Source organism: Lynx canadensis, chromosome B3, assembly GCF_007474595.2.
Source record: "Lynx canadensis isolate LIC74 chromosome B3, mLynCan4.pri.v2, whole genome shotgun sequence".
Classification (NCBI taxonomy): Eukaryota; Metazoa; Chordata; class Mammalia; order Carnivora; family Felidae; genus Lynx; species Lynx canadensis.
Window position 1 is genome coordinate 18,818,816 of NC_044308.2, and position 25,769 is coordinate 18,844,584.

The 25,769-nt window shown below is 40.3% G+C and overlaps 1 protein-coding gene and 1 non-coding gene across 2 annotated transcripts in view; both read left to right on the forward strand.

The window, feature by feature from the left end:
- The window catches only part of LRRK1 (leucine rich repeat kinase 1), a 132,238-nt gene that overhangs the window by 28,706 nt on the left and 77,763 nt on the right, over positions 1 to 25,769 (forward strand). Inside the window, exon 3 of the mRNA XM_030317506.1 lies at positions 18,119 to 18,282. Within this exon, the coding sequence (XP_030173366.1) occupies positions 18,119 to 18,282 (164 nt within the window). The remainder of the gene's footprint in view (positions 1 to 18,118; positions 18,283 to 25,769) is intronic.
- On the forward strand, positions 18,941 to 19,104 carry LOC115517472. Its single transcript, XR_003969919.1, has one exon. It is a non-coding gene; the product is annotated as a U1 spliceosomal RNA (small nuclear RNA).

Sequence of the window (25,769 nt, forward strand, 5' to 3'; positions counted from 1 at the left end):
TGATGTGGGGCTCGAACTCATGAACCGTAAGATCACGGCCTGAGCTGAAGTCAGACGCTTAACCAACTGAGCCACCTAGGTGCCCCTCCATTCTTCATATTTTTAACTGATGTTGGGTTGATAAATAAGTAAGCATTCAAGTGGTCCAACTTTTGGAAGAGCAAATTGACAATCTTGATAAAAACTAAAGCTCAATCTATCCGCTGCTCTGAATTAACCTGAAGATATAGTTCACAGGTGAGCAGAAACACACACACAGGATGTTCAGCACAGCATGAAAAGGGATTACAAAGACACTAGGAGTGCCCTAAAAGTCCATCAATGAGGACAAAGAACCACCGTGAAATAAAATGTCTGGATCTCCATGTGCAGATACAGAAGAACTTGTAAGTCAGAAAAGCAAGTTGAAGAACATAACCCTCTTATAATCTAATTGTTTAAAAAAAATGAAGAAAGAGAAGGAGGAGGAGGAGGAAGAGGAAGAAGAGAAGGAAGAGAAATGAATATTTATGTGAGATCCAGGGAAATCTGAGCCACTTCACAGCCTCTGTCATCACAATACAATGATGTATTCCAAGGAAGCTCCAGCCTACAATCTTAAAATGAAAAAGCACCTTAAATCCTTACTAAAGTTTCTTGACAAGGCATCTGTGGGGAATTCCATTTAAAGCACACAGCCAAATCCCCGAACGCCTCTGCCCAGATCTTCCTCAGAAATTCACAAAATATAGTCTCTGTGCTCAATCTCTAAGCTCATTCTGTCAAGAGATCCCCAAGTATTTCCCCCAAAGTCAGCTTGCCTTAGTGTTTGGATGTGTCTGCAAGGAAGGTGCACTCAGATTCCGCCTGGGAGGTGGGGAGGAAAAGTGGGGACACCTCTTGGAGGTTCTGTCCCCACCATCAGTACTTATGGATGCACGGAGATTATGGAAAGACATCAAGAGAGTCCTCAGCACAGTGACCCGTGGGCACAGTCGCAGGGAGGAAGAGAGCAGGCCTCTCCTTCCAAGAACAAAGGTCCCTTTATCGTCTGAGCAAACCAAGCATGAGTGTCACAGCTCCCCCACTGCATGGTGCCACTTGGAGGCACTGTTCAGGGTGCCTCATTCACCATCTGCCGAGCCTCCGTCTTCCTAGCTCCAGGATGGGGTGAGCAGACCCAGCACACCGCGTTATGGGAACTGCACTGTTGTCTGCTCACCCCCGGAAAGAGCATGCCCTGAGAATCACAGAACAATAGGTGATGACTCCAGAGTGGATAGAACTTCACTTTCCTTCTTACCACTGCACAGGACTCTCTTCTGTGCATGTCCCAGAGTTTATTTAGTCATTTCTCTATGACATCTGCATTGCTTCCTCTGCAGTAATGCTGCAGTAAATAGTCTTGTGTAGATATCATTTTGCATTTGTGACATTGAATCTTTGGTGTAGATTTCTAAAAGCTAGAGTGTTGGCTAAGAGGGAAAATGCAGATATAATTTTGCCAGGTATTGTTAAATTCCCTTCCATAAGTGCTGCACTATTTTGCATTCCCTCCAACAATGCAAGAACATGCTTGTTTCATCATATTGACCCTGTCTCTGTGATATAGGTTGCAGTTTTTTTTTTCTTATTTGTCATTTGTCTTCTTACCCTGCTTGTGTGTTTTGGGACACACAGATTTTTGTGGGAGGGGGGTTTCCTTGCATGTTTAAATTTTTTTTTTTTTAAATTTTTTTTTTCAACGTTTGTTTATTTTTGGGACAGAGAGAGACAGAGCATGAACGGGGGAGGGGCAGAGAGAGAGGGAGACACAGAATCGGAAACAGGCTCCAGGCTCTGAGCCATCAGCCCAGAGCCCGACGCGGGGCTCGAACTCCCGGACCGCGAGATCGTGACCTGGCTGAAGTCGGACGCTTAACCGACTGCGCCACCCAGGCGCCCCTAAATTTTATGTTTGGCTGTAAAACAAGCCTCAAGAAGTTTAAAAGGACTGAAATCATACAACCTATGTTCTCTGATCACAATGGGATTAAATTAGAACTCAATAACGGAAGAAAATTTGGGAAATTCACAAATTTGTGAAAATGAAACAGCATGCTCTTTAAGTAATCAGTTTAAAGAAGAAATCACAAGAAGGGCACCTGGGTGGCTCAATAGGTTGAGCGTCTGACTTTGGCTCAGGTCATGATCTCTCAGTTTGTGAGTTCGAGCCCCACATCGGGCTCTGTGCTGACAGCTCAGAGCCTGGAGCCTGCTTCGGATTCTGTGTCTCCCTCTCTCTCTGCCCCTCCCCCTGTCACGCTCTGTCTCTGTCTCTCTCTCTCTCAAAGATAAATAAATGTTAAAAAATATTTTTAAAAAAAATCACAAGAAGAATTATAACATATTTGAGGTAAAAAAAAAAAAACAAAAACACAACATACTAAAACTTAGGAGATGCACCTTAGGCAGTACTGAGAAGAAAATTTCTAGCTATGATCATCTGTATTTAAAAAGAGTAAAGATCCGAAATTGATAAACTAACCTTCCATCTTAAGAAACTTAGAGGAGGAAGAACAGACTAAACCCAAAACAAGCAGAAAGAACAAAGATTAGAGCAGAATTAAATGAAATAGAGACTAGAAAAACAATAGAGAAAATCAGTAAAACCAAAAGTTGGATTAAAAAAAAAATCAACAGTATTGGCAAATTTTCACTTCGAATGGCCAAGAAAAATAAGAGAAAGGGCTGAAATTACTAATATTGGGGATGTAAAGAGGACATCACTACCAACTGTACAGGAATAAAAAGAATTAGAAAATACTATGAACAATCGTACACCAACAAATTCAATCAGCTAAATGAAGTGGACAAATGCCTAGAAAGACACAAACTGCCTAAATTGGCTCAAGAAGGGATAGAAAATCTAAACAGAATTATAAGTAGAGACACTGAATTAGTAATCCTAAAACTCCCCACAAAGAAAAGCCAGACCCAGATGGCTTTTTAAACCATTTAAATCATTTAAACATTTAAAGAATTAACATCAACCTCACAAACTCTTCCAAAAAATGGGAGTGGAGTGAACACTCCCCAGTTCGATCTAAGAGCCCAGTGTTACCCCAAAACCAAAACCAAAGACAACACAGGAAAAGAAGACTACAGACCAATATCTCTTATGAATGCAGATGCAAAAATCCTCAACTAAATATCAGCAAACCAAATCCAGTAATATATAAAAAGGATTATATAACATCACCAACTGGAGTTTGTCCAAGGATTGTAAGCCTGGTTTAACATCAATCAATATAATACATCATAGTAACAGGAGAAAAAAAAAAAAAACATGATTATCTCAACAGACACAGAAAAAGCATTTGGAAATATCCAACACCCTTTGATGATAAAAAATTTAGTGAACCAGTAATGAAAGGGCACTTCCTCAACCTGAAAAAGGACATCTGTTAAAAGTCCACAACTAATATCATATGTAATTATAAAAGACTAAATGCTTTCTCTCTCGCATCAAGAACAAAACTATGATGTCCACTATCACAGCTTCTATTCAACATTATACTGGAGTGGCCAGCCAGGGTAATGAAACAAGGAAAAGAAATAGAAGGCATCCAGATTGTAAAGGAAATAGTGAAACTACCTCTATTTGCAGATGACATAATATTTTATATAGAACATCCTAAGGAATCTACAAAAAATTAGAACTAATCAGCTCAGCAAGTTATCAAGATACAGGATCAAAATGTAAAAATCAATTTTAGTTACATATACTTTCAATGAAAAGTCTGACAACGAAATTAAAAAAAAAACACATTTACAATAGCATCAAAAAGAATAAAACAATTGAGAATAAATGTAACAAAAGACGTGCAAAATTTATACACTGAAAACTACAAAACACAGTTGAAAGAAGTTTAACCATCCTGTGTTCATGGGTTGGAAGACTTACTAATGTTAACATAGCAATACTCCCAAAATTGATCTACATGTGCAGTTACTATCAGAATTCCAGCTGAAATATTCACAGAAATTGACAAGCCAATCCTAAAATTCACGTGGAAATGCAAGAGATTCAGAATAGCCATAACAGTTGTGAAAAAGAAGGACGAAGTTGGAGAATTCAACACTGCCTGATTTCAAAATGTACTACAAAGTTAGAGTAATCGAGACTGTGTGGTATTGGTGTAAGGGTAGACATATAGATCAGTGGAATAGAATTACGAGTCCAGAAATAAACCTGTACGTTTATGGTCAGATGAGTTTTGATAAAGGCACTAATACAACTTAAAAAAAATTTTTTTAATGCTTATTTTTGAGAGAGAGAGACAGAGCACAAAAAGGGGGAGGGGCAGAGAGGGAGGGAGACACAGAATCCAAAGCAGGCTACAAGCTCTGAGCTGTCAGCACAAAGCCCGACGTGGGGCTCGAACTCACAAACTGAGAGATCATGACTTGAGCTGAAGTCAGACATTTAACTAATTGAGCCACCCAGGCACCGTGGGAGGGAAAACAATCATCTTTTCAACAAATGGTTCTGAGACAACTGGATATCCATATGCAAAAAAAAAAAAAAAAAAAAAGTTGGATCCCTACCTACACTATATAAAAAAAAAAAATTCAAAATGGATCATAGACCTAAATGTAAGAGCTAAAATTATCAAACTCTTAAAAGAAAACAAGGGATTAAATCTCATAACCTTGGATTACGCAATGGTTTCTTAAATAAGACACCAAAATCACAAGTGACAAAAGGAAAAAAAATAAATTGGACCTAATAAAAATTAGAAGTTTTTATACTTGACAGACATCAGTCAAGAAAGTGAAAAGACAACTCCCTGAATGGGTTGAAATATTTTCAAATCATATATCCTGTAAAGGGCTTGTATCCAGATTACGTAAAGGCTGCTTAGGAGTTAACAATGACAACAAATGAGCAAAGGATCTGAATAGACATATACCAAAGAAGATGTAAAAATGGTCAATAAGCACATGAAAAGATGCTCAACATCACCAACCATCTGGGAAATGGTGATCCAAACCACAATGGGACGCCACTTCATACCCACTAAAATAGGTAACATTAAAAAAATGGACAATTCTCACTAAGTGATGGTCAGGATGGGGAGAATTAGAACCTATGTTTCAGGTGGGAATGTAGAATGGTACAGCCGCTTTGGAACATGGCTTGGCAGTTTCTCAAAATTTTAAACATAGAGTTACCATCTGGCCCAGCAATTCCACTCCTACATATATACCCAAGAGAATTGGAAGAACTTGTACACAAATAATCATACCAGCATTGTTCACAATAGCCAAAGAGTAGAAAAATCCAAATGTGCCTGGGTGCCCAGCTGGCTCAGTTGGTTGAGCATCCAACTTCAGCTCAGGTCATGATCTCATGGCTTGTAAGTTCGAGCCCCTTATTGGGCTCTGTGCTGACAGCTCAGAGCCTGGAGCCTGCTTCGGATTCTGTGTCTCCCTCTCTTTCTGCTCCTACCCACTTGGCGCTCTGTTTTTGTCTCTCTCAAAAATAAATACCCCCCCTTTTTTTTTTAAATCACAGTAATCATTTCCTATCAAGGATTTTACAGTGATTAACCAAGTGGTTAACTCCGAACACTGCCTTCATGATTAAAAACTATATTGACTATATTGACTATAACCATGTAAGGTTACCTCTTACATGATTATAACCATGTAAGGTTACCTCTTACATGGGAGTATTTTGGGGCATTTCTCATGCTTTTAAGCAAAATCACTGCCATGGTCTGAATGTTTGTGTCCCACTAAAATTTATATGTTGAAACCTAACCCCCAAGGTGATGGTAATAGGAGGTGGGGCTTTTGGGCAGCAATTGGGTCACAAGGGTGAATAGGATTAGTGTTCTCACAGAAGAGACCCCACAGAGCTCCCTGGCCCCTTCTGCCATGTGAGCATGTAATGAGAGGCCAGTCACCCAGAGGAGGGTTCTCATCAACCACGCTAGCACCCGGTCTCAGACATCTAGCCTCCAGAACTACAAGAAATAAGATTCTGTTGTCGATAAGCCATCCAGTCTGTGCTGTCTTGTTAGAGCAGCCCTAATGGGATAAGACAAGTTTTAAAGAAGAGTTATTAACCAAAATGAACTCTAAAGCCACTTACTTGAACTTGGCTGATCTCATTCAGCAGCATTTTTAGATAAGGGCACTGTCTGCGTAAACAATCGGGGCTCCCTATTTTGGCCGTTAGCATATTTATTGAGCTTCAGCTGTGTGCTAGGCAGCATGCAGGGGCCTGGCTGTGTCCACTGGCACATACTACCCTGTCTGGAGTTGATTCCCAGGCATTTGGGGCGCCTCTGTACCCCTGCTCCCCCAAAAGTCCAGCAAGGGTGCTGGAGGAAATGACTTCCACTGTCTGGCCCCCACTCACATCTGCCCCAGAGCTCAGTAAACAAGGTACAGAAAACAACCAACTTGTCCATTTAAACTCACATGACTTATCTTAGATGCCTGAGAAGTAAGATGGAACCCCAGACTTCATAATTTTTAGACACAGGCCACATTTAACTTCATGTCAAAGAGCCATACTTAAGAGCTAGCATTTATCCAGAGCCCACTGAGGGTCAGGTAGTGTTCTAAGCAATTCCCATGCTTCCATACTTCCATTCATGTGACCTTACAACCACCCTTTGCCGCCGTCACCTCCAGGAGGCACAAGGAGGTGATGTAGATGTGGATGCCCAGCTGGGTGACCTGACCATTCCACTCTTCCACTCCTCTACGTGGCTCTCTGTGTTTTGGGGCCTCCTTCTCCCTCTGTGTAGGACAAAGTCCTGGGCTACTTTCATGAGCTGGAAAGCCCCAGAGTATTATCTTGAAACAGTCTACATTTTGACCTGACGTGAACCCTACCGCCGGAACACTGAAGCGGCCTCACTGGAGCAGGTGGGGTGGAGGCGAGCACGGCCAGGTGGAAGTCGTTCATGGAAAGTAAATCCAGAAGGACCTGAAGGTGTCCTCCTCCTCTTTCACCAGGAGAATTCTGTGCCCCAGTGCCCGTGCTGAATGATACTACAGATGAGCCAGATTACAGGTGAAGCCCCTACTGACACATAGAGAGCTCTGGAGGGTGGACAAACCGACTCCAAGAAGCTCTTAATGAGCATCTATGGTGCACATGGCTCAGTGCTAGGCACCACGACCCTGAGGAAGTGGGGCCCAGCCTGTGGCACTTCTGGGCAGAAAGGAGGTGGACAGACCACTCACAAGAGGATGGTCCTGGTCAGGCAGAGGAAGGAGAAGGGGGCCCATGGAGAGCCCCCTGCCCAAGTCCTCCCTGGGGGAGTAGCGTCTGTGCTGAGCCTAGAAGCAGAAGGAGAATTTTGATAAATGGGGAAGGGGCAGGAGCTCCTTCCAAGTTGGAGAGACACCAGAGTAAAGGCTGAGGGAGCCTAGGGTCCGTGGAGGAAATGAGGGTGCAGTGTAGGGGGGGAGCACACCCCCTGGAAATAACCCTCTGTTTGTGTACCGGTCCAATTTTTTTTTTGTCATGAATTTTGCAGTAGTTTTTTGTTTTTGTTTTTGTTATTTTTTACTTTTTAAGTTCATTTATTTATTTTGAGAGAGAGTGCAAGTGGGAAAGGAGCAGAGAGAGGAGAGAGAACCCCAAGCAGGCTCCACATGGTCAGTGCAGAGCCCCACGTGAGGCTTGAACTCACAAACCGCGAGATCATGACCTGAGCTCAAATCGGACACTTAACCAACTGAACCACCCAGCTGCCCCACAGTAGTTTTTTTTTTTTTCTGTGCCATTTTGTTGTTGTTTTTAAAAGAGATGACAAGATTCAGACATAAATACTTGTCAAAACCTTGCAGCCATTAAGCAGCGAAGGTAGGACTTGAACCCAAGTCATCTCATCTGAGTTGAGTGGCATTTCTGTCACCACGTTTTAGCATAGTTCACGGTTCTTGGGGAAAAGACACCACTGGAAAGAATCTGGGTGCCTCATCCTTAGTTTCCTTCTAGACTGAGATATTTTCTTCCTTCCCCTGTGCCCATCTTTGCCAAGAGGAAGTTGGAGTCAGCCAGAAGTTTTACAGTGCTAACCTGGAAAGTGTATTTTTATTTATTTTTTATTTTTTTATTTAAATCCAAGTTAGTTAACATATAGTGTAATAATGATTTCAGGAGTAGAATTTAGTGATTCATCATTTACATATAACACCAGTGCTCATCCCTGAAAAGTATATTTAAAACACTACTTTTCCATTATAGCAGTAACATAAGTAACTGGAAAACTGAGCAAAGGGAAGGGATCGCCTCAAATGCCACCACATAAGGAAAGCCAACGTTATTCTCTTGGAGTCTTTCCTTTTTGTCAGTTTGCCTATGTGGTGTTGCATTGTCCCTCTGTGTGTTCAACATGATAAGCATTTATAATGCATTAGGTGCTTGGCATAACCTCCATTCTTTGCTCCACAAAACAATACCGCAATCAGCATCTTCATGCATACTGCTTTTTTTTTTTCCCTTTGCACAATGTTTTTAAATGTGTAGAATTATTCCCTCAGAGTCAGTTCCCTAGAAGCTGGGTTGCTGTGACAAAGGATGGCCTGGCCCTCAGTGTGTATGCCCATGATTGCCTCCCCACAGTGTGACCACTTTCTTTTTCTGTCTTCAGATTGTGCCATTTTATATTATGGGAGTATTAAACAAAGGAACTGTCTTACTTCTGTGATTTTTACTTCCCCAGAAGGATGGTTCCTCTTTCTTTACCAGGGCAGCGTTTGTCTCTCGAGCATGCTTTCTGTTGTAGATGTTTAAAATCTGGGAAGAAGACAGCCTCACACACTGGCTCTTCCCTCCGTCTCATTAGGCTGTGTCCCAGAGTCTAGCTCAGCATATGCTGGGTGTTAAACATTTCTAGAATGAATGAGCAATAAATAAATGAATATTTGGAAGAGGAACTAAGTATAGGAAAGAATTCATCTTTGTAGCTCTGTATTTCTGGGTTTTCTCTTCTGCTGCTGCAGAAAATTCATGGAGAATTTGACTTCCATCGTTTGCTCTCTGGTTTTTCCATCTAATGAGACAGGATCATCTCACCTTTTAGTTTCCATGTGTTTGCCAAGCACATTATGTTCCAAATAAGTATCCCATGTTTGGTTGGGAGCACACAGCCGGGGGGGGGGGGGGGGGGGGGAGGGGGGGGGAGGTGGGGAGGGTCAGGGGTTAGACTTTGGTGGCAGGTGTTGAAGGGTCCAAGTCCCAGCTGTGCTCTCTGACCCCTCAGAACACTGGTCAGCTCATGAAGGACAGTGAATAGAACCCCTGCCTTCATGGGTTTGGCAGGAAGGTGGAAGTATGGAGGACATTTCTTACAACATCAGGCGAAACTTAATAAATGGCACCAATTACTGGCATACTAAATATTATTATTATTGTTAGACCATTTTATTTTGTCTTTTAGAAATCTGTGACATGCTTACGGACTATTGTCCCAAGAGACTTTCTTGCTCTACCCAGAACCAAAACAATTGGTATATCCAAGAAAAAGAGTTGTTTCAGTTTAGATAATGCCATCAAAGAACTGGTTTGTGAAGCCAGGTTGAAAATAGTCAACCTTGGGCTGAATATACTTTTTAAATTTCTTTTTCTGAAGTTCGAAGTCAATCCAAGCTTGGTAAGAAAAAACAATATTGGAAAACACAAAATTTTAAAAATCTCCATCCACTGCACCTGCTGAAGGCATCTGCTACTGTCATATATACAGACTGAATTTTTATAAACAAAAATAATAGTCTGTACACATTAGAAACCTTTTTTCTCCAAGCATTTTAATCCCATATAATCTAAATTCTGTTACTCTGCATATTTTCAAATGATGTCAACCAATGATGCCTCAACCTGTGTCCCATGTCCTACACTTTTAGCTTAATATTATGTATATATTTTTTATTATTAGTCTTCATTATTATGTTTTAATGGCTCATAGTAGTTGCTCATTTTGAACTACCCTGAGTCACTATTTTAAAAGTCATCTCAGGCTGCTGTAACAAATTGCCACACGCTGGGTGACTTAGACAACAGACATTCATTTCTCACATTTCTGGAGGCTGGAAGTCCAAAGTCAAGGCAGCAGCAGATTCTGTTTGTGGAAAGGGCCCACTTCCTGGTTTGCAGACAGCCATCTTGTTATTGGATCCTCACTAGGCAGAGAGCTGTGAAAAAACTCTCCTGTGACTTGTGCCACTAAATCCCATTGTAGGGGCTCCATCTTCATGACCCAGTCACCTCCCAAAGACCCTGCCTCCTAAACCATCACCCTGGGGATCAGGGTGAAAGCATGGATGTTGAGGGTATACAAACATGCAGTCCACAACAGGCATTAAATGGGAAAGCAGGGTGGCGGGAATTCTATGAACTCTGGGGTCAGAAAGACCTGCTTCCACTCTTGCAGCTACCTGCCAACTCTATCACTGTGAACAATGTCTGTATTCTGGCCCCCTTCATCTGTAAAATGGCAGCCATGACACCTACCCACAGCACTGAGGTGAGCATTTGATTAAATAACAAAAATCAAGCAGCAGTCAGTGCAGGGCACCTAGACATTGCCTTTCTATAAGCCATTCCCTAAAACCTGATATTGGCCATTTACCTGGTTAGCAGGTTCTTCCCTCTGCTGTTGTAGGTAGTTCTGCAAGGTAGTGTCATAGCTTAAGAGTGTATCTTTTTGTGCATGCCATGTTATTTCCTCAGATAAACTCCTAGGAGAATAGGGTGTTGTTATATAATATTGCTATATATATATAACGTATATATGTATACATATATATGTACATATACACACATATAATATTGCTATATATATGTATGTATGGCTATATATATGCAATATATATATTGCTATATATATATGACATAATGTATGCCAGAATATGTTATATATGTTTTATATATATATGTATATATGGCATAATGCATCAACACCCTATTCTATATATAGCTACATATACTATATATATAGTATTGCTATTGCTTTCTGAAACAGTCATACAATTTTCCAGGCCTCCCACAGTGACAAATGTCACCACACTCTGGCCAGCCAATGCACGTTAGAATTCATTACACTTTTCGCCATGTCGGTGGGCATAACATGGCATCTTAAGATGAATTGTATTTTTTATTTCTAAAGAAAATAGCACTTTTTCTTGTGATTGTCTCTTGTGTGAGCTGTTTGTTTATATAACTGCTCATCCCCCCCTTATTAGCAAAAATCCATTTGGTGAGAATATCCTCAGAGAAGCTGTGCGTCTGTGCTGTGAGGCTCTGAAGCACGAGAACACTCAGCGTCCATTGCGGAGCGCTGTTCTGTGTGAGCCATGAGCCAGGATGCCACCGCTGCCTGGGCTTTCTTTTCTGATGCTGGTTGATCCAAGTGGCCCAGCGTGATGGGGCTGAGCAGCAGCCATCTGGAGCTGGTGAGGAATTATCACCGAGGGTCACCCTGGGGGTCACATCACCCTCCACATCCCCCAACCTCTGCATCTTCCCCGAATAAATAAAGGGTTGGATTTCACCGTAATACGACCCAGAGATGAAAACTGCTACTGAGGCTAAAATCCTAGAGTGATAGCTGCAGAGAAAGAAGCATCCTTCCAGCTGAAGGTTGGTGAACCCAGGGCTACAGCAGGTGAGCCCCTGCAGAGCCAGGAGGGTGTCCCCTCCAGAGAGGGACAGCCCCTGCCCTCAGTGCTCTGGCCACCCAGGGACTCGGGGAAGGATGCAGGACAAGGTACTTAAGCGATCATGACCAGGTCAGTAGCATCCTGAAGTTTACTTTTGTGTGCTTTGCTGTGAACTGTGGGTTGAGAGATATGTCTTTACTTTTTGCTACTCTGTTGATAGAGATGAATGGAATAAAAAAAATCCATAGATGTACAAGTAAAATGTTAGGGTCTTTTCCAGGATATACAGAGGATGCAACAGATTTTGAATGGACAGACAGCATTCTCTTTCCATCATACATGTTTTCTTTGGTGGGGAAGAGAGAATTAAAAATTATAGATAGATAGATAGATAGATAGATAGATAGATAGATAGATAATATATATAATTGTATATAATATATATTATTGATATAATTATACATAATTAAATATATATATATGAGAGGCCAACATTTAGAACTTAAAGAATTAAAGTCACTTTCGTATTACTTCTCCATTGTCCTAGATTTGTAGAAGAAAAACAGTAGAGAGAGAATTTTATTCTGATATTTGGGTGCGGAGGGATGACTTAACAAATGTTGTTCTAGAAGAAAAGGTAAGACTCTCCTTAGGACTCTCCTTAACGGACTCAGAACCAACAAACAAAGGAGGACTTTCTTTAAGGGGGGAGGTTCATGAGGAACTGTTCGTGTAAGTGATATGGCTTTTACAGTTGACATCACTCAATCATATTCATGGAATTCTATTTTACTATGTCCCCAAAATAGAAGAGAAGAAAAATTTCCATTCATTTTCCTGCAGTCAGAATACTCTGCGTTTCCAAAACCTGAATTACAGAAATGATATTTAGAGCCTGAATTATTGGCAACCGAAACCATTTCTCCTAGCAATGGCTGAATACGTAGAGCACACAGTGTTGCTGAAAATATTTCTTTTATAAATAGAGTACTACATTGAAAGTGATTCTCGAGGACAAAATAATATTCTCATGCCACAGGCTAAAATACTGTTTTAACCAAATGCTTCTTCACATTCTGAACTTTAATTAGCATCATGTCCAGCATATTTAAATACCAGGCTATGCTGATATTATTGTTTGTCACCAACCAGGAATATGTCCACTATCATTTCACAGCTTACTGTAGATGTTTCCTGTGTTCTTGAATAGTTCTACATGGGCCAAAGCCATAACCCTAGCCATCCACTCTATTTGTAGCCTCTCCTCACTAGCTCCTACTTCTAATTAATTGATTCCTAAAATCAAACCAAAAACCAAAATTGTCCTCTTGATTTTCCCTTCTCCTCCTTTGTTTATTGACTTCATTAAGCATATTTATCATGTTAATTTTGCATTAAAAGCAAGTGAGATGCCTGTTTGTAGTGTATGTGAGTCTGTATATATTCATGTATATATATATAGGGGATTTTCATTGCTGTATAGGAAAATAATGACATTGCAATAGAGAACAAAAAGGGATTTCTTTTTTTGAAACTGAATCATTCTAATGTTCTACAATTCTTTTCCTAGGGTTTAGTGACTTATTTGGTATTTTATTGAAATAGGATACATTTGGGTGTTTATATTTTTAATACGAATTTTACATCTGTATGAACAAAATACTTAGAGCTGTCACATTTTACTGCAGAGAAGAATAGAATTATGGACAATGGCTGTTTAACAGGCACAAATCCCTGAATAATCTTGAGTGGTGTAAATACAGTCCTCCGCTTTAAGTTTAAATCAGAAGTCACCAGTTGTCAAATACAGAGCTGTAGTATTTGGGGGGAAAAGTAATATGAAAGTAAATATTTACCTCAAGAAAAGGTGTCTGATGGTGGGGAGGAAAGCTTCTGCTTTATTACATCATGAAGTTCTGTGTTATTTTTTTTTCAGTGAGAATGTACTCTTTTATTACTTGTGTAATTTCTTTAAGGTTTAAAACAAAATAGTCCTCTATTTCCATTATGGGGAAATAAAGAACAAAAATCTTTTCTAATTCCATTATTAATTCCACCCCAGCCCATCCTTAATACTAATTATTAGCATTGTGGTCTTTTTTTCTTTCAATTTAAATATATGCTAACCATTATTTTTATAATTTCAGGAAATTAAGAGAAGTTGGCAGATTAAATCAAATGCATGCACATTACTGGATGTTTTCCTGTAATGTCCTTCCAACAATTTGAATGTGCCAGACCCCCCCCGCCCCAGCCCTCAGCATCAGTGACAGTGGACGTGCATTGTCCACGCAACCTAAGAAAATCAGATGCAGAACTGAAAACACCACAACGTTAAAAATTATATAAATAGAATTGAGTAGAGTCTTGGTTCCGATTGCATCATTTACTGCACATATGCTGCATTATTTAAAAATCAAGTTAAAGTAAAATCACCCTTGTAATTTGACATGCACCCTATACCCTAGGTTCTGCCTTCTCAGTGTCACTCAATTGAGACTCAAAGGTGAACTGTTTTTATTTATGTTCCTAACGTGAACAGAAGAGGTTACTTTATACTTGCTTGTGTACACACACACCACACACACACACACACACACACACACACACACCCTCACGCTTGTAATCTACAGAGATAAGGGAAATATTTGTTTAATTTTGAAAGATGGGCAATGACATAATTAAGTGCCCCTCCTGATGGATGCTGCTGCTGTTGATTTTACCTCCTTCTTGCACCCTGCCCATGCTTTTCTCCTCCCAGTCAGCTCTCTGATGTCCCAGGGTCTCTGATGGTAAATAATTAATGGGACAGTTAGCTTGTGTTGGGGAGCAAAGCTGTCTTACTCACAAGTGCAACCACTATACCCTGAGCCGTTTTTGTGATTCCTCTTTACAAAATGCACAACCAAAGATCCCCAGTAATCTCCACTCAGACACAGCAATCTTGCATTGGTGTTTTGGGAATGATGCAGATGGTGTGTGATGCTCATCCACTTCCATGGATTTTTCAGAATGGTCCCTTTGAAGTAGTGAAAGTCATGGCTTAGAATCAGCTGTAAAGACCCTGAACAGTGTCAAGCGCCTTTATTGTAAGCCCGTGTCTTTACCTTTCTACAGAGCAGGATTTTTCTGCCCTGATGGTGGCGCTTACACAGTGTGCCATATGGTGGGCCCTGCATTTAGGGTATGATATTTTGATTCACTTCTGTACATTTTGTTACAAAAACAAACAAGCAAACAAAAAAACGTAAATGTGAAGTTGAAAGAATTGAACCATGTACATCCATTACCCACTACCTAAATTCTACCATTAACATTTTCTAAACTTGCTCTCTCACATTCTATCCGTATTTGTATCCCTGTGTCCATCCATCGATCCAATATTTTCAGTACATTTCAAAGAAAGTTGCAAGCATCTGTACACATCACCCTCAAAATCTTCAGCACTTGTGTTATTAACTACAGTCCAATATTGTTGATAGTGCTTGTGGGTAAAATCCATATAGAGCAAAATGCACAAGTCTTCATTAGACTGTTTGATAAGCTTTGACAAGTAACAACAGCAATTTTCTCATGCCCCCGCCCTGGTAAACTTCATGCTTGCCCCCTGCCCCCCAGGAACCACCATTCTGATTTTTTTTCACCCATCGATTACAACAGCATATAAACGGAATCATTTTGTGATCAGTCTTCACTCAGCATTATTTTTGAGACTGCCTGTCACTTATTCCATGGATCAGTAGTTCATTCCTTTTTATTGCTGAGTAGTTACTAAACCACCGTAGTTGTTTATTCCGTCCTTCTGTTGATGGACACGTGCTATTTACAGTTTGGAAACAGTATGAATGAAACTGCTATGAACATTCTTGGATAAGCTTTCAGACGTATTCTCTTGGCTAAATACCTGAAAACAGAATTGCTGGATCATAGGGTAGCTGTATGTTTAGTTTTATAAGAAACCACCAGACTTGTTTCCATTTTACACTCCATTTGTGCCATTTTTCACTCCAGCCAATGAAGCATGAGTGTTCTGGTTGCTCCATAATCTCACCAAGTATTGTAGTCTTCTTAAATTTGGTGATTCTGGTGGAGTATAGCTGGTCTGCTTCTGGTTTAATTAGCATCTGTCTGATAATTAGTGATATTGAGCTTTTGAATAGTTTTAATATCCTCTGCGTTCCAGTCTTTGCCCATTTTTAATTGGGCTGTCCTTTATTACTGATTTTGGAATCAGTTTTGAATGCTGGGATACCATTGTATGTTTTTCTTGATTTAACGTTGGTAATATTTCTTCCAGTATACAAGTTGCCTTTTCCTTTTAAACGGTAGCTCAATCTTCTGATGAGCAGAAGTTCTAAAATTTGGTGAAGTCTATTTAGTAATTTTCCTATCATGGTTATTGCCTTCTGTGTCCCATCTAAGAAATCTTTACTTACTCTCAAGACATAAATATATTCTCTTATGTCTGTTTTTCTAGAAGTTCCATAATTTTAACCTTTACGTTAGGTCCATGGTCTGTCTCAAATTAATGTGTTGGGGGCGGGGGTGAGAAGTAGGAGTCCAAGTTTCTTTTTATTTCATTGTGGGTGTCCAGGTGTTCCAGCACCATTTGTTGAAAAGACTGCTTTTCCCTCGTTGTATTGCTTTGGTAACTCTGCAAAAATCAATTGAATGTACAAGTATGGGTACATTTCTCAATTCTCTATGCTGTTCCATGGGTTTATTTGTCTATACGGTACCACAATGCCTTGATTACTGTAGCTTTATAGTAAGTCTTGACATCACATGGTATCTATCTTCCAGGTCTCTTCTTTTTCAAGATGAACTTTGGATATTTAAAATCCTTTGAATTTCCATACAGATTTGAAGGTCAGATTGTTAATTTATACCCCCCAAAACCTATAAAAATTATGGCTGGGATTTATTCAATCTGTAGATAAAATTGAGAAGATTGACCTGCTAATAATATTGATTTTTCTAATCCATGAATATGGAATGTCTTTTCATTTATAGAGGTCTTCCCCATCTTTGGTTAAATTTGTTTCTAAGCGCATAAATGTATGTTATTATAAATTTATATTTTTTAGTTGTCCAAATGTCAGCTGGTATAATGTGATTCACTTCTGTGATATGAGAGTTTGGAAGCCAACCTTGCCCCGCATTACTTTCACGTGAGAAGAAGCTTCTTTTATTCATTCCTTTCAAAGAGGTAGCAGAGACATGGAGGAGGTTCACCCTAGCCTGAGAGCTAGGGGTCCAAACTTCAGTTCAGGTTTGCCTTTTACTGACTATGTGAACTTGGCCAAACATGGTAGGATTCTCTCCCTATTTCATTCAACACATTCAGAACATAACTCCTCATTCATTGTGGTATTTCAGTAATATTTTATAGAGGTAAAACTTTTAACTCTGATTCACTTGCGCATTTGGAAATCTGGTAGAAGCCTTGAATTTTCTCCTCAGAAGAATGTACACACACACACGTGCATGTGCGTGTGCACACGCACACAGACACACACACACAGAGTTTTGTGTCCAATTTAGGATGTTCAGGCAACCTCGGAAGGCTGTTCATCAACCTTTGGGGTCCACAAAACCCCTGTTCTAAAGGGAGAGCTCAATGAGGGTAGGAGCTGACTTACTTTACCTATACATCTTCAGCACCCAGTATGGTGCTCAGCCAATCATGACTGCTCAGTGAATGCCCATCATTGCTGCAACATGCCTGCTGCAAAGCTCGCCATTTTTCCCAAGTAGCACAGCCAGTGTCACAATTAGAGGACAGTCAAGATATTGCCTGATGATGAGCCACATTTCAGATAACAGACTGTCAGAGTCAAGAGATATCTTAGGGACACCCTGGGCCGTCACACTAGTGATCCAATGGCGTCCCAAGGCCTAGAGTTTCAGAGGATCACCATGATCAGAATGTGGCATATTTGTGCAGGGGCAAGTATGGATGAGGGCTGCTGATTCTAAATCCCACACCCTTAGTGGGGTTTCTAGGCAGAGTGAGTATAAATTTCCAAATCCTGAATATTAGGCCTGTCTTTCTTCCACCACTAGATACTATACCCCTGTGAGGGAAACAGAAGGGGAAAAATTTGGCTGGACTTTCAGCTCTCCCACCAAACCCCTACTTTTCTGTCGCTGTCAGTGAGATCAGCCTGGCAGTTCCCAGCCAGGCAGCTGCCATAGGTGCCCTGGATCCACTCCATGGCAGGACAGTGTTGCTGCACAGACAGCCTGACTCAGCACCAGCCCCAGACAGAAAGTCCCTCCCACAGGGCTGCAGATCCCAGGGTCTGCTGTCCTTGGTGACACTGGCATTATTTCAGGGCAACCCTTTTCTCTTCCTAAAGCCCCAGATTTATTTCACGGAGAGCTCATCCTGCTCTCCTCTCTGTGATTCCCATGAGCGGCACGGGCAAGTGATGGTGACATTGTGTGTGTGCTTCCGTCCACCCAGGTGCTGGGGACATGGGCAGCAAACCGTCCACACCAGGCAGTGACCCCACAGCGCGGTGCCCGGGGACGGAGGGCATTCATGCTGCATACAAGCAAGGAGACCCCAGCAGGGCCCGGCACTTGCTCCGGGAGGCTTGTGATGACAGCACATCCCAGCTGGAGAAGGTAGGGTCAACGCCGGCTCCTTCAACCAGACTGGGGATCTGGCTTGAATGAAGGTTATCATTCAGATTATTTCCTTGTTATCCTCTAATCATAGTGGGGATTTTTTTTTTTTTACCTCATTTCACATGTAAACTTAATGGCTGCCAGTCTTGTCAAGCCAGTTCTCAACCTGCCACTATCTATGCACACCCTTTCACCTTACCAGGAACTGAAATGTGAACAACAAAAGGCCAGTCTGAAGGTTTAATGTACTGTATTCCTCTACATTTCTTTTCCATTATGAAAATAGCGCAAGCTAACAAGAAAATTTAGAAAAATGTAAAAGTAGAGAGGAAAAGAATAAGAAAGTAACCATATTCCTAATGCAGCCAAACAGTCCCACTTAACAATTTCATTATTTTTTCTCTCCATTTGCTGATCTGTGCGTACATTGTTGTTTCTAACAGAGATAAAGTCATTTTGTGTATAGTTTTGCATGCTGCTTTTTCTCACCTAATATTATATCGAGCATTTTCCATATGATTATAAATTCGTGTGTGCTTTAAAGCAAGAAAGGTGTTTACACTTCACTTTAACTGGTGAAATGTTGAAGCCGGTAGACTTGGTTAAGCTGTGTGTAACACCCAGAGCAACCACTTTAAAAACTATACAAAGAGGTACACTTACCTGGCAAGGGAGATACCATGATCACGAAGATGGTTTTCCCAGGGTGAGGCTCATCCATTGCACTCCGGATGTGCTAAGCCCTGCGATTTCCCTAAATGTGGGAAACTGGACTACATAATTTGTGGTAGTGGGGGACTGCGTTCGCACTTTCCCCTGAAAAGAAACAAAACAAAACCATACAAAGAGGTATACTCAAAAACACTATTGACCAATCAAAATGGGATTTGAAAAATGTTTAAGAAGCTCACAGGAAGGCAGGAAAATAATCAGAAAAATGAAAGAGTAAACAAAACAAAACAAAACAATGCATGGCAGACCTTAACTTTAATATGTAAGTAACTATATTAACATAAATTTTCCAAAATCATAAACTTTAAGAGACTGCAGAGTAGATCAAAAAAAATAAATAAAAGGGGTGCCTGGGTGGCTCAGTCGGTTAAGTGGCCAACTTCGGCTCAGGTCATGATCTCGCGGTCAGTGAGTTCAAGCCCCGTGTCGGGCTCTGTGCTGACAGCTCAGAGCCTGGAGCCTGTTTCGGATTCTGTGTCTCCCTTTCTCTGACCCTCCCCCGTTCATGCTCTGTCTCTGTCTCAAAAATAAATAAACGTTAAAAAATAATAATAATTAAAATAAATAAATAATAACCATGAGCAGCTATATTCTGCCTATGGGAAACTCACTTCAAAGAGGATATATGTGGTTGAAAGTAAATGGATAGAAAAGATATACCATGCAAATATTAATCAAAAGAAAGGAGTGGCTAAGTATCAGATAAAATAGACTCCAGACTAAAGGAAGTTGCCATGGACAGAGAGGAATATTCATAACGTTGAAGGAGTCAGTCCATCAAGAAGACATAGCAATCCTAAATGTGCATGCACCAAACAACAGAGCTGTAAAATATGTGAAACAAAAACTGGCATAACTGAAAGGAGAACGAGATAAATCCACAATAATTGGAGACTTATAGTTTGACACCCTCTCTCAACAAATGATAGAACAACTAGGCAGAAAATCAGTAAGGATACAGAACTTCACACCATCAGCCCACAGAATCAAACTGACATTTATAAAACATTCCACACAACAAGAGCAGAATGCACATTCTTTTCAAGTGTCCACAGAGCATATCTCTAGATAGACTGCACATCCTAGGCCATAAGATAAACCTCATCACATTTAAAAGAATTAAAATCAGACAGAATATGTTCTCTAACTTCAGTGGAATCAAACTGGAAATTAATAGCAAAAAGATAATAGGAAAATCTCCAAGCACCTGGAAACTAACCACAGACTTTTAAATTACCCATGGATCAAAGACAAGGTCTCAAGGGCAATTTAAAAAATACTTTTAACTGAACAAAAATGAAAATACAACATGTCAAAATTTGTGGGATGCAGCTAAGGCAGTGCAGAGAGGGAAATTTATAGCACTAACTACTTACATTAACAAAGAGGAGAAGTCTCAAATTAATGATCCAAAACTTCCACCTAAAGGAGCTACAAGAAGAGCAAAATAAATCCAAATCAAGTGGGAGAAAGGAAATACTAAAATTAAGAGTAGAAAAATGATGAAATTTAAACAGAAAAACAATAGAAAAAGTCAGTGAAAAAAAAGGTAATTTTTTGAAAACATCAACAAAATTGACAAACCTCTAGGAAAACTAACATAGAGACAAGAGAAAAATATCTAATATCAGGAAGGAAACAAGGAATGGCACTACATATCCTACAAATATCAAAAGGATTGCAAAGGAACAACTTTATATACATAAATTTGACAACTTAGATGAAATGGACCAATCCTGGAAAAGTACAAACTATAACTCACCACTATAAAATACGTACATGATTTTAATAGCCCTTTAACTATTAAGGAAATTCAATTCACAAGTTAAAACCTCCTAAAAAGAATCTATAAGGGGGCCTGGGTGGCTCAGTCAGGTAAGCAACAGACTTCGGCTCAGGTCATGATCTCATGGTTCATGGGTTCAAGCCCCACATTGAGCTCTGTGCTGACATGTCAGCTCAGAGCCTGGAGCCTGCTTCAGATTCTGTGTGTGTATCTCTCTCTGCCCCTACCCTGCTCATGCTCTTTCTCTGTCTCTCAGAAACAAACATTTTAAAAAATTAAAAAAAAAAAAAAAAAAAAGAAATGTATAGACCCAGATACCTTCATGGGAGAATTCTACCAAATGTTTAAAAAAGAATTAACACCAACTCTACGAATACTTTTCAACACTTCTGTGAGTCCAATATACCTGATACCCAAACCAGACAAAGACAGTACAAAACAGAAAAGTACAGACTGAGCCATCATGAATATAGATGCAAAAATTCTTAATATATTACAAATAGATTTCAACAATATATGAAAAGAGTTAAACACCATGATCAAGTGGGATTTATTCCAGAGATACAAGACTAGTTCAGTACAGTACTCAATAATCAGCCAATATAATCCTCCATATTAATAGACTGCTACAGACTGAATGTGTCCCCCCAAAATGCCTATGTTGAATAAAGTGATGGTGTTTGGAGTTGAGGCTTCTGGAAGGTGATTAGGTCATAACGCTGGAGCTCTTATGAATGGGGCTAGTGCTCTTATTAAATAGATCCCACAGACCTCCCTAGCCCTATTCTGCCATGTAAGACAGAAGAGATCAGCCACTAGGAGGAAGGCCCTCATCTAACCACATTGGCACCATAATCTCAAACATCCAGCCTCCAAAACTGTAAGAAATAAATTTTTGTTATTTTTCTGCCACTCAGTCTGTGGTATTTTATTATATCAGTTTGAATGGATTAAGGCTTAAAGTGAAGAAGAAAAAAATCACATTATCATATCACTTGATGCAGAAAAAACATTTGACTAAATTTAATACCCTCATGATAGAAACTCTTAGAAAATTAAGAATGGAGGGGAGCTTCCTCAGCCTGATGAATATCTACAGAAACCTACAACATACTTCATACCTGATGGTGAAAGACTGATTTACCCCTAAATTGGAAATAAGACAAGGCTATCTATTCTCAATGTAATACTGGAAGTTTTATTTGAGAATAATTATATAAAATTATATTCAATATATTACTGGGAGTTCTGGCCAATGCAGTAAGACAAGAAAATGAAATAAAAGGCATACACATCTGAAAGAAAAATAAAATGATCTCTTTTTGCAGATAACATGACAATCTACATAGAAAATCCAAAAAAGAAATTATCCATAAAAGAAAAAATTGACAAATTAACAACTTTTGCTTTGAGAAAGACCCTGTTAAGAGAGAGAAAAGATAAGCTACAGGCTTGGAGAAAATACTTGCAAATCACATATCTGACAAAGGACTCATCTCTGATTCATACATAAAAAATCTCCCAACATTCAACATAAAAGGCAAACAATCCAGTTAAGTAATGTAGGAAATAGATGAAGAAACATTTTGTTGAAGAGTATATACAAATGGCCAATAAATCCATGAGAAGATGTTCAACATCATTAGCCATTAGGGAAATGCAAATTAAGACACAATGAAATATAACTACATATTGATTAGAATGGCTAAAATTAAAAAAAATAGAATGCCAAATTCTGATGAGGATGTAGAGAAACTATCTCTCATTCATTGTGGTGAGAATATTTCCATTCCGGAAAATAGTTTGGCAGTTTCTTTAAAAACAAAAACACACTTACATTATGACCCAGCAAGTGCACTCCTGAGCGTTTAACCTAGGGAAATGAAAACTTATGTGCGCGCAGAAATCTGTGCATGATTTGTTCTTAGCAGTTCTACTTGTAATAGGAACTAGATACTACATAAAACTCTTAGCAGATGAGTGGTTATACATACAATGGAATATAATATAAAAGTATACGACACATATATAAAATGTAATATATAGTATAATATATTAAAATATAAATATGATACTAAGTAACACAAAGAAACTCTTTGAAATATGCAGCCATTCAGGTGGATCTCAAAGGCATTATGCTGAGCAGGATATTAAAAAAAAAACAATCTCAAAAGGTCACATTCTGTATGATTCCATTCGTATATAAACATTCTCAAAATGGCAAAATTATAGAGATGGAAGAGACATTTGTGGCTGCTGGGGTTAGTGATGGTGGAGGGCAGTAAGGTGAGTGTGACAGTAAAGCGGGGGAGGGGAGGCTGGAGAGACTGGTCTCACAATGGAGTAGTTCTGTATCTTTTTTTTTTTTTTAAGTTTTTTAGTGTTTATTTTTGAGAGAGAGTGGGGGGGAGGGGCAAAGAGAGAGGGAGACACAGAATCTGAAGCAGGCTCTGGGCTCCAAGCTGTCAGCACAGATCTTGATGCAGGGCTCGAGCCCACAAACCTCGAGATCATGACCCAAGCCTAAGTCGGATGCTTAACCGGCTGAGCTACTCAGGCACCCTGGAGTAGTTCTGTATCTTGATCACAGTGGTGTTTGCACAAGTGCAGAATGATATACCCACATTGTACTAACATCAAATTGCTGGGTTTGATCTTGAAGTACAGTTGTGTAAGGTGTCACCATCGGGGGAAACTGAGTTAAGGAAACATGGATGCTCCTCAAGACTGTCTTTGCAACTTCCAATGAGTGTCTACTTCAAAGCAAACAGAAAAAAAAAAAATAAGTGAAGTCTAATTCCAGTTTTATAACATTTAAAAACTGGCCAAGACAGGGCGCCTGGGTGGCGCAGTCGGTTAAGCGTCCGATTTCAGCCAGGTCACGATCTCGCGGTCCGTGAGTTCGAGCCCCGCGTCGGGCTCTGGGCTGATGGCTCAGAGCCTGGAGCCTGCTTCCGATTCTGTGTCTCCCTCTCTCTCTGCGCCTCCCCCGTTCATGCTCTGTCTCTCTCTGTCCCAAAAATAAATAAACGTTGAAAAAAAAATTTAAAAAATAAAAAAATAAAAAAATAAAAAAATAAAAACTGGCCAAGAATGAATCTGTGGTGTTAAAAGTCAGGATAGTGGTTATTCCAGGTAGGACAGTGACTAGAAGGGGGACTTTGGAGCACAGATAATTTTAGATTCCGTGGTCTGGATGTCCATTACATGAATGTGCTCATTTGTACCAGTTCATGAAACTGAACACACAATTTGTGTCCTTGTCTGTAGGTGTGTTATATGCCAATAAAAGTTATAACGACTGCAGGTGCCTGGGTTAAGCATTCGGTTAAGCATTCGACTTCAACTCAGGTCACGATCTCAAGGTCCATAAGTTCAAGCCCCATGTCAGGCTCTGTGCTGACAGCTCAGAGCCTGGAGCCTGCTTTGGATTGTATGCCTCCCTCTGTCTGCCCCTTCCCTGCTCGTGCTCTCTCTTTTTGTCTCAAAAATAAATAAACATTAAAAAATTTTTTTTAAGTTACAATGACTAAAGTAAAAAAGAGTTTGGTTTCATGTGGGATTACCCATGTGTTGATATGGATGAACATGTTCTGGAAGGCTGTGTAAAAGCACTTTCCTTTGCAAAAGGGCATTGGGAAGTAGAGGTATGGAGGGAGGCCTCCTTTTTTATTTTATACTTTTCTGTGCTATTTGAATTAAAATAAATACACGCTATAGAGCCTCTGGGCTGTCTCTAGCCAGAGTGCCAGCCCTGACCTTTCCTGCCTTCTGGTTCCTCTTGGCTTCAGGCTGACTCCTAGGAAATTACCACTTCATGAGGATGGGGCTTTTAAGCCTCCAACCCACTAGCGTCTAGACAGCTGTTGGTTGTGTGCAGTGAATCATTTAATCAATCCCTGTGGTTTTTCTCCCTAATGCAAGTGCTTTCCTGGAATGGCAGGCCTCCCGGGCCCCACCCCGGGCAGATTGGCAGGCCAGTGGGTTTTGCTTTTTCGGTCATATTGAATGAGTATGTCACGTCACCAGCTCATTCACTCTCCTTCAGAGCCCAGGCCTCCCTCCAGGTCCCACAGTTCCTGGGAAGTCTTGGATAGAATGAGGAGAACATAGGTTTGGGGCTAGACAGACCCCAGTTCAAATCCTGGATAGTTCTGCAGACTGTAAATTCCCTCTCTGTGGGCAAGCCTTCATTTCCTCACCCACAAGATGGAAATACAGTGTGAAAATAAATAAAAGAAACCTCACTTAAACTGGAGTCTGGAAGCCCTGAAGGGGAGTTCTCACGCACTATCACTCACCTTCAGAAGCAAACCCTGCATTCTCCAAGGAGGCTTACTTACCACACCGCAGCTGGAGGAAGGAAGAATTTCTCCTTGCCCAGCAACAGCCCAGCCAATGGGAACTCAGTGAAACACCCTCCCAGCTTCTTCCTTTTTCCCTTGTAAAAGTAAGCCCCTCTCTTCTGTTCTCCAGACTTGGCTATGGTTCACTGTAGTTGGCTTGTCCTGAATTGCAATTCCTCTGCTATTCCCAAATAAACCCATTTTTCAGGTAAAATAAATGGCTCTTTACTTTTTAATTTTAAGTCTATTTATTTATTTTTGAGAGGTGAGGGGGAGGAGGAGCAGGAAGAGAGAGCATCCCAAGCTGTGAGAACAGAGCCTGACGCGGAGCTCGATCCCACAAACCGCAAGATCAATACCTGAGCCGAAATCCAGAGTCAGACACTTAACTGACTGAGCCACCCAGCCACCCCAGGCTCTTTTCTTTTTTTAAGATCAACAACAGATGCAGTCCTCACAAGACTGTTATCAGGATGAAGTGTGACCATGTAAATAGGATGTTCAGTGCATGATAAGAGCTTAATATATCTGTCCCCATCCCTGGGATTCTGTTGACCCATCCCTGTCCATCTCACCCTACAGTGACTCCGAAAGCACAGGTTTCCTAACCTATTCAGCAA